We start from the raw sequence: 10,091 nt of genomic DNA on the forward strand, positions 1-10,091 counted from the left end.
CCGCACTGCTGAGGCAACCCATTGACTTAGCACCATCTTCTGGCCACTCATGCAGGCTGGGCCTGAGGAGGGATTGCTCTAGAACCGGAGCTGGGGGTTCTGGACCGGGTTTGCTCAAGCAGGTGGAGGTGCTGCTGTTCTTACGTGTGTGCAGAAGGGTCTGGAATTCCAGCTCTGGGAGCCCCCTGCCTGCCATTGCATACTTCAGTATCTTCTGGGTTGAGATACTCCTCTCTCCCTTTATTTCTAAGAGGGCGAACATTGATAGGAGGGTTCCTGGAACCTTCTACTAGCATCTTGGTGGAGCTGGATGGGAAGGCCCAAGTGTGGGGCTGGAGCCAGGTGAACTGGGAGTTACGGGCAGTCCCAACTGGCGCCTCATTCTCCATCACTCTGGCCATCACCATCCGTTCTCGACTCCCACACGTTTCTCCAGGGCCTGTCCTGCCACTGTGAACTGGAGCCCAGCTGGAGGGTCACCTGATTGCCTTGTGACACCCCACCTGGCTCCGTGACATGCTGAGGTCAGCAGAGCTCCTTGGTGCCAGCCGTGTCCAGCCTCCCTGCAGTGACCGATCCAGACTGCTTCCTGGTTCCTGAAGCCTGTCCGTTTTCTTTCCAGGATGAGAACGACAACCCCCCGACCTTCAGCAAGCCTGCCTACTTTGTATCTGTGGTGGAGAACATCATGGCAGGTATGGCCCGGGTCAGGGATGCCGGCAGGCACAGCATTCAGGGTGCAGGCCTGACCTTGCACACATGCCAGAGGCCCCTGCCCTCCCTGTGTTTCCACAAGTGGGACCTCTGGAGATGTGCGGTTGTCCACCAGCCGGCAGTTTCCTCCAGAGCGCCGACTGTGTGCAGACACTGCTGGACGCTTGGTCCCTACACCCCCTGTAGCTAGTTTTCCTTCAGGGAAGAGAACAATGGCTGAGGATTAATTCAGCAACCTCAGGTAAACAAGAGTGCCCTGAAAGTTCCGGGTTTATGGGGCATGAGGCCAGTCCCAGGGCCCATGATGGCTGAGGGGGTCGCCCTGGAGGATAGCGTGTGTTCCTGGGTGAGGAGAGAATGGGAGGCTCCTCCCTGGGCTGCATCTCAAGTGCCAGGGCCCACCTTGCAGACCCAGAGCCACCAGCTCCACACCTGAGTTGTCCTCAGAGCAGGCCAGAAGCTTTACCTTTACACCCCGAGTGGATGTTCCGTGAGGGAGACTCAGGTCAGGAATTGCTACAGCAGCTGGAGGGGTTAGGGTCACCCAGAGGAGCCAGGGGACAGCTGGAATCTGACAGCTAGAGTAGGGACAGTTGTAGGAGTCAGGGACACGTTGAGTCAGAGATAGCAGAGGGGTCAGGGAGCAGCTAGAACCAGAGGTAACCTTCCCTAGCACTGCCGGGCCTCCTGAAGAGACCTTCTAAAAGTACCCACCTGGCGTCGGATGATTTGCTGGACAGGGCCCAAGCTGGACCCAGCCCACCCTGCCGCATGCCAGTCTCAGGCACCCCCTGGAGAACACCACTATTGAAGCAGCCCCTTGCACTCCCCTCTGTCCCTAGAGACTGACAAGGAGAGGCCTTCATCCTGCACTTAATCCTCTTCCACGTTGAGTGTGCCGGGATAAAGGAGTGTATCAGGGCAAAGGTGCCTGTCCTCCTGTCAGGACAGGACTAGGAGTCAGATCAGAGGCCCCATGGCTCCCCAGAGGGACCCAGAAAGACCTGACTGTCCACAGCCGCTGCCTGGCCCTCACACCCCCCAGGAACTGTTGATTCACCGGCATGATAGATACCGTGGTCTGACATGGGTCAGACCTGTGTCTTACCTGTTTTATCCTGCAGGATCCTCACCAGCCACCCCACAATTCAGGCTTTATAGTTATACCCATTTTACAGAGGAAGAAGCTAAGGCTAAGACAAAGTAAGGCATTTGCCAGAGGTCCCACCAGATTCCAGCCAGGGCATGGTGACTCTAGAAGGCCACACACCGACCCTTCTCACCACCCTGCCAGAACTGGAAGGAGGGATCTGGAAGCCCTGGGGGGCATGGCTGTAGGAAAGACTGCCCTCAGAGTCTGGACAGGCTGCTGGAAAGGCTGAACCCCTGACCCAGGGTTTCACAGAGATGAAAGTGAGGGCCTTAACTGGGCAGTAAAGAGAAAATAAAAACCCTTTACAAATTCTCCTTGTGAGCAAGATAAAATAAGACCAAAATTGAATACAATAAATGCAGAATAATTTAATATGGAGCTTCATTTCTTTTTGAGTCAAAGTCAAAGCTGGCCATTCTGAGCTCATTTATTGCGGGGGCCAGTCAGGGAAGGATGGGGTGGGGCATGGTGTGCTCTGGGGCTGGACCAGGACTGAGCTGGGGGAGGAAGGGGGTGGGCCTGACCCCTCCCAGGCTCCACTCCCTCCCATGGAGCCTTGTTCCCACACAGTCCAGGAATCTGGGCCACAGGAGCAGGTGGTGGAGCCCACTCTCATCCCTAGATGGCCCCTGGGGCAGGCCTCCTACCCTCTGAGGTCTCCTCCACTTCGTGTGCCCTGTCCTGCTCCCAGAGCCTGGGGCTATGAGCCCAGGGTGAGCAGACCCCACTCCTTTTGTCTCCCGGAAGGAGCCACAGTGCTGTTCCTGAATGCCACAGACCTGGACCGCTCCCGGGAATACGGCCAGGAGTCCATCATCTACTCCTTGGAGGGCTCTTCCCAGTTCCGGATCAATGCCCGCTCAGGTGAGCCCTGATCCTCTGCACCTTCAGCTGATGCTCCATACCCAGCCTGGGGACCGTCCTCTGGGCCAGAATCTCCTGAGCACACCAGCTTGGAGCACTTGGCCTTATTCCTAAAATATCCGAGTGAGATTACTGATATTAAAAAAAAAAAAGATCACAATGTGAATTCATTCACCAAAGAATGTCTTTCTGGTGGTGAAGAGTCATGGTTTAAATATGTTCCATTTCACAATTATCTGGCTAAACCACTGCTCTTCAAGGACACCTTTCTTCAAGCCTAAGTGTCTCAGTGGCTGACCTCATTCTCAATGTCTCTTCCTAACATGAAATGTGCCTCAGTTTCCCCACCTACAGAGGATATACATACTAGGGCTGTTGTGTGAAAACAGGAGTCATTATAGAGAACTTGGAGTTGTCCCTGGCACGCAGTAAGTACTGACTATGTTAGGTTGTTAGCATTATTTTCTTGGTCTTTTCACCCTGGGGCCCCCATCCTCAGCTCCCTGCTCAGTCCGTATAACTCTCCTTTCTTCTTCATTTCTCCATATGCCTCCCTCCAGCTTTCTGTCCTCCTTGAGGCCGGGAGGGAAGCAGGGCATAAAAAAGCAGCAAGATACCCCAGACTTCTAAGTCAGAAGCTGGAAAGGAATGAGAGGCCTCTGGACATTCATTCATACCTTTGCTCAGCTGTCAGTGGGGGCCTGCTCTCCACCAGGTGCGGCGCTGGGTGCTGGGGAAAGAGAATGGAATAGACATGGCCTCACCCTCACGGGGCTCTAAGTCAGCTCAGTGAATGTGCAAGGCTCCCTACTTCCAAGTTCTCCTTTGTATTAGGTAAGGGAACTTGTAGATGCTGAACAGGCCAACCGTGAAACCTCGGTGGCTTAACACAATAGAACTTCTAACTCACACAGCAATCCAGTGCTGTGTTTGGTGGAGAGTCTTCCACATGGTGATTCAGGGACCCAGACTCCTTCCATGTTGTCGCTCCAGGGTCACTGCAGAAGGGAAGAGGGAATGTGGGACATTGTGCAAGGAGATGTTTATGGGTCAGACCTGGAGGTAACAGACATCACTTGTGCCCACATCCCATTGGTCAGAGCCAGGCAATGGCCCTGCCAAATGCAAGGAAGGCTTGGGGAACATCATAGTCCCTGGCCTGGCAGCTCCTCTCCAGCAATCATTCTGGCCTGGGAAGGGAACAGGAATCTTTGATGGACACTGGCCATCCTTGCCATGGGTGGTCAGTGGCCCAGCAGGGCATCTAGTCTTCCTGTTATCTGTGCCTCCGTGCTCCAAGTCTACCTTCAGTCTCTTTCACCCCACTTTCCTGGAAGCTCGGGGAGCAGATGGCTGGTGTACAAAGACCTAACACATCCAGGGCCAGCTTGCGCCTCCTGTTCCGCCTCTGACAAAGCCGGCGCATCCCTCTGACCCCTCAGGAGCCTCCACCCTCAGGAAGTCTATGTTTCTGGGGAGCTCAGAGTAATGTCATTAAGCAGGCACTCAGCACTGTTCTAAGTGCTCTGACCAACATCACCACCACTCTGAGGTAGGTCTTACCTTCACGTCATCCCTGTTTTCCTTACAAGGAAATTGAGGCAGAGAGGTTAAATCACTGGACTCAGGATTCACAGAGCCTGAACTTCTGACTCCAGAGCCCAAACTCTCAGCGCTCTGTTCTCTAAAGACATGTAGAGCTATGTGCCGCCCCCAGATACAGTGGCGGGCACAATGACCTTTCAGCACCTACCCTGCCTCCCCAGTCAGAGACTCCATCTCTACCCTGGGGCCTTTAATAATGACTTGGACATTTTCTTGCTGCCTTAACACGGCTCCTTCAGCTCCAAAGGTGTAAGCGTTTTCCTCTGAGCGCCTTGGTCAAATTAGCCAGGCCCACTCCTCAAAGGTGGCCTTAATTGGATCTAATTTCCCAGACAGGAGGAGCCATCTATCATGCCGACAAGTTCATGTTTAAAACTTTTTAGAGATTAATTTCTTCCTCGCCCTGCCAATTAATTGACACCACCCCAGCACGGAGTGTGGCTTGGCAGGCAAACGATTGCCAGGCTTTTGTTCCTGGCCTTAACACCTTCAGAGCCCCGGCCCCCAACCCCAGCTTCCTTATCATGGCAGGAAGGGGAAATACGGGAGTGGAAGAGTCCTAGGGGCCACTGGCCCAGCTCCCTTACATTATGGTAGAATAAACCAAGCACAGAGAAACTAAGTAACCTGCCCCAGGTCACACAGCTCAACTGACGGGGATGGCACCCAGTCCTTGCCCTTGGAGGGCCCTCACAGTCCCTTGGAAAGAAACGAGCATTTTCTGAATGTTGGAAACTTCACCTATAGTTATTTAATCCTCACAAAGCTCTGATTTGAAAGCATACTAATCTGTTTTAGATGAAAAACTGAGGCTCGAAGAAATTAAGTAACTTTCCCAGGCTAAGCTCCTGGAAAGAACAGTCATCAGAAGTCACACCTGGACTTCACTGTCCTCAGAGCGCCGGCTCTGTCCAGTGGCCCTTGTGAGACGATAGGTGGCCGGTTGCCAGACCGCACTAAAGCTGGCTTGAGCTGCCTCCTGCCTGCTGGTGAGAACCTGCTCGTGAGTTATGTACATCTCTTCCCAACTCCAAGTTCAGTGCTACCGAGTGGGTAGCTTCAAATGGGCCCTGGTGGGAATATTTATAACCAGGGAAATCAGCAAATGCCCTTTTTTTCCCTTTGGGGATCCAGCTGTCAAGCATTTACTGTAACACCACTACCAAACGACTTCCATATCTTAGTTAAACCAAAACACAGAGAAAAGCCAAAAACAGATTGACAAAGATTATGTGGTGGTGGTTTAATCACTCAGTCATGTCCAACTCTTTTGCAACCCCATGGACTGTAGCCTACCAGGCTCCTCTGTCCATGGGATTTCCCAGGCAAGAATACTGGAGTGGGTTGCCGTTTCCTTCTCCGGGGTTTGCAACCCCATGGACTGTAGCCCACCAGGCTCCTCTGTCCATGGGATTTCCCAGGCAAGAATACTGGAGTGGGTTGCCGTTTCCTTCTCTGGGGGATCCTTCTGACCCAACAAAGATTATGGTCTATTTTAAATGTTTATATTTACTAAAATAACATGTTTATACACTAAAAAATCCAAAGCATTGTTACAAGGTAATTAAGGAAACTATTTTATAGCTATTAATATTAAATCTCAACCCACTATAGGTTGAGCTGTCTCGAAAGAGCCACGCGTTGGAACATGCCCGAAGCACTCAGCGTGTTTCAGTCCTGTTGCTGTATTTCTATAACCAAATGAATAAACAGTGCCAGATGCCTCTCTAAGTTTAGAACCAAATTAATCCCATATCAACCCTATGAGATGGGCCCTATTATTGTTCCTTTTTAACCAGATGGAGAAACTGAGGCACGGGGGATTTAGGTAACTAGTTCCAGGTGATAAAGCCAGTTAGGTAATGTCTGCAGCCTAACTGAGAGGTACTTTGTGACTGAGCTTGAAGCCAAGTGACGCTCCTGCCCTGTTTTCTAGCCCCTAATCCCATAATCTGTCTCGATCTCCCACATCTGAAAATGCCTCCTCCTCCTGGGGTTATACTGCCCAGCTCTGGGATTCAGATTCCCAGTCACGGCTGCTGTGCCCTGTGAGCACCGTCTCACCACCCCCTATTCACACAGGTCACTTGATCCTGCAAGCATCTCTCTCACTGCACTCTCCCTCCTTCCCCATTCCCTCCCTGGCCCACCCAAACTGTCTCTCACGCACCCTTCTCTTATTGCAGGTGAAATTACCACCACCTCCCTGCTTGACCGTGAGACCAAGTCTGAGTACATCCTCATCGTCCGGGCCGTGGACGGGGGTGTGGGCCACAACCAGAAAACTGGCATCGCCACTGTGAGCATCCAGCCAGCCCCTGCCCCTAGCTCCCCACTTGCCAGCCAGGCTGCCAGCTCCAGCTCATCTTCAGCTTGTACCACTTAGGCCCCTGGACACTTGTGTCCCGAAGCAGTGTGAGGCCTTGTGGGCGTGGAGGGTGGCAGGTACCATTTCGTTGTCAGCCAAGGTCAGCCCTGGGGCCTTCGCAGCTAGGGGAAGAAAGACATGGGGGTGCTTGGGAAGAACAAATACTCTCTCCTGCCCCCAAAGACCAGCTGGGCAGAAGGCATGAGCCCCATAACTCCCTCCCTGCCGTGGCACCTGCCAAGATACAGGAGAAAGGACTGCCGGGAAGAGCAGCTCAGAACAGGAGGCAGGGCCCTGAGGGTTCCTGGGGGCTGTCACCACCCACCCCTACCTTGCCGTGCTGAGAAATGATGCCCCGGTTTCCCTCCCATGAGCAGGTAGGACCCGTGAAGCCCACAGCCCCACCCAAGGCCTTCCTGCCTCTGAGAGTAGAAGCTAGAGGAGAGCCATTAGAGGGTCCTAACTGAGCTCTTTGCTGCAATCGCTGCAGAGGAGGGTGGGGTGCGACATTCATGCTGTGGGGCAGGAAGAGCAGCTGACAGGCCCCTCCGGCCACTCCCCTCCTTATCCTCCTTTGCTCTCTCGCAATCCATCTGGAGCCCTCTCTCCTCAGCCCTCACCCGATCCACAGCAGCTGCCCCCATTCTTAGCCAGAGGGGCGGGGGGTGCTGTCACTTGGCCAGCCGCTTGGCAGAAAAATCCCCCGTGCTCTATTCAGTCCTGAGAGGCCCCTGCTAATAGGACTCAGAATTCTATAAATAATTTACCTGGGTGGCAGTTGAGCAGAGAAATTGCTTGGCTTGTAACTGAGACTAAAAGGGGATGAAGCTCTGTGGATCCTATCAGATGTCCCACCGCAACCTCCCACACCCTGTCAGTCACCTTCAGCCAAGACCCGGGGTGGACAGAATGCGTCCCGGGTCGCAGGGACCATTTCAGGGGTCATTTCATCCATTCCTCTGTCTCCTAATGGGACAGCACCTAAGCTCCCCGAAAGGTCTAGGCCCTCTCCTGTTCTTGAAAGCCCAGGATCTCTCCTGAGGCCCCCAGAGTGGGTGGAGCTGGTGGAATTAGTGCCAAGGTGCCCATAGGCGTCTGAGTGAGTCCCCAGCATGGGCACTGTCCTTGCACAGCCCGCAGTGCCCCTTGTGGCTTCATAGGTGAACATCACCCTCCTGGACATCAACGACAACCACCCCACCTGGAAGGACGCTCCCTACTACATCAACCTGGTGGAGATGACCCCTCCAGACTCTGATGTGACCACGGTAAGTGGTGGTGGGGGGCAGAGCGTCCATGTGGCCGTTCAAGGAGTGTCTGCCTCTCCCACGTGAGCCCTGTGGGCCAGCCAGCGTGGAGCTGTTTCCAAGGCAGCTCTCGGAGCAGAGTTCCAGATGCTCTCTTGCATGGTGAAAGATAGCCAGAGTTGGGGGAAAGCCCTCACACAGTGCTTGGAGACAGCAGGCTCCAGACTTTGTCAAAAGGAGCAGTGACAGCCCAAGGACAGTGCCAGAGGGGCTAGGGCTGGTTCAGATCTGGGTCACCCTTACCCTGGGACCCCAGGACTCTGGCCACCCCCTCGGGAGAGCCCCCAGCCTCGCTTGGCAAGGCACAGGAACCCCCCTTCAAATCACGCAAGCTTCAGCCCTTCCCCCATCACCTTCCTCCTTCCTCACTTCTGTCACTTCAGCCTTCAGTCTGGATCAGTAAGCCCAGGGCTGCCCCAGCAGGGGGCTCAAAGCTCACCCAGGGACTTTCTGGTTTGCACAGGCTCGTAGGTGTGCTACGTGTGGGGATATGGCTCAGGATAGGGCGTGAGAGATGCAACCAAAAAACCTCAGGGCGTCCAGAAAGGAGAGCAGTGTCCTGGGGAAACTGAGGAAAGCCGGGCTCAAGCATCCCACTCTCTATGTGCTGGGATTCACATTTATGAGGCTTTCTTTCCCCCTCAAGCTTGTACCCCATTTGGCCTCATTCAGAGAGCCTCCTGCCCCAGTGTCCAGCCCCACAGACACCAGCCAGCCCTGTGATGGACACGATCCTGACAGATCATATGCTCAGACACTCAGTCATGTCTGTCTCTTTGCAACCCTGTGGACTGTAGCCCACCAAGCTCCTCTGTCCATGAGATTCTCCAGGCAAGAATAGTGGAGTGGGTTGCCATTTCCTTCTCCAGGAGATCTTCCTCACCCAGGGATCGAACCTGGGTCTCCTGCATTGCAGGCAGGTTCTTTACCAACTGAACCACTATGAAAGTCCCCATTTGTTGAGTGCCAGGGACATGCCAGCTGCTGTGCTGGGCACATCTCACAGATTCTCTCACCTTTATGGGGATCCCACATCCCCATAAAGATGGATGGGGATCTTTATGGATGGGGATTCCTTGCTTCCACTGTACAATGGAGGAAATGGAGACTTAGTGTTTGCGGGACTTGCCCAAGATCACAGAGCTAATGAGATAGTAAGAGATCATGTCAGGACTCAAACCAGGGTCTGGCTGACTTTGAAACTACCTGACCTCTGCCCCTCCGCTGGCTCAGGGGTGCTCTGACAGGTGGCCCAGGTCCTGAAAAACTGGAGAACTCGGGTGGGATGGGAGAAGGGATGGTAAACTTTCATATCCAGTTCTTCAGGAAGGCTGCCCCACCCTGAGGGCAGGCAGCCTCAGGCTGGTGATGCCTAACCTCCCCACCCCTACCCTCATCAACCACAGGCAGTAGTGACAAGATCTGCCAGGTCTCGATGGAGGAAGATGTCAACCTGGAAGGAAGGACAGAGAGGGAGAGGGAGAGGGGTTGGCCATCACACCTGTCCTGTCTTCCTTTCTGCATGTTAATGATACGAATGACTCTCAACTCCGGGCGGGATCCCCTCTAATGGATTCCAGTAGGGTGCAGGATCTGGAATCTGTTTTCTCAAAGTCCCAGGTTGGGGAATCCTTCCAGCTCAAAGCCAGACTTGGCAACCACTCCCAGTTCCAAGGGGCACTCTCTGCTGCCACCTCATGGACACTAGGGCTCTAGACCAGGATAACCCCAGCCAGAGACTCCAAAAAGCTGGGGCAGAATGCCCACCTCTGAACACCTGTCTGGTCAACTCTTACCTTGGCTTTACGTGTCTGGGAAATCCCTCCCAGAGGAAACTGAGGGGAGAGAGTGGCTGCGTGAGGCAGCATTCGGGGGCGCTGTTAGTAAAGAGCCTGCCTGCTGGCCAAAGAGTAGGTCTGCTGGGCCGGGAGTATACTTTGTTGGCTCTAGGCGTTCCCAGATCTGCCCCCGTAGCCTTCTCTGGGTCTCCAGCCTTTCCTCACATCCTCCGTGCCGTGGGCAGGTACGGACAGTGGGCCAGGGGCCTGCTGCCCAGCGCTGTCTCACTCTCCAGGAAACC

The 10,091-nt window shown here is 54.1% G+C and overlaps 1 protein-coding gene across 1 annotated transcript in view; it reads left to right on the forward strand.

Moving 5' to 3' along the window:
* The window catches only part of CDH23 (cadherin-related 23), a 409,549-nt gene that overhangs the window by 279,241 nt on the left and 120,217 nt on the right, over nt 1-10,091 (forward strand). Inside the window, exons 19-22 of the mRNA XM_010852241.1 lie at nt 623-695; nt 2,615-2,731; nt 6,523-6,635; nt 7,865-7,972. Coding sequence (XP_010850543.1) covers nt 623-695; nt 2,615-2,731; nt 6,523-6,635; nt 7,865-7,972 — 411 coding nt within the window. The remainder of the gene's footprint in view (nt 1-622; nt 696-2,614; nt 2,732-6,522; nt 6,636-7,864; nt 7,973-10,091) is intronic.

The sequence above is a fragment of the Bison bison genome, unplaced genomic scaffold (assembly GCF_000754665.1).
Source record: "Bison bison bison isolate TAMUID 2011002044 unplaced genomic scaffold, Bison_UMD1.0 scf7180017864309, whole genome shotgun sequence".
NCBI classification, from domain to species: Eukaryota; Metazoa; Chordata; class Mammalia; order Artiodactyla; family Bovidae; genus Bison; species Bison bison.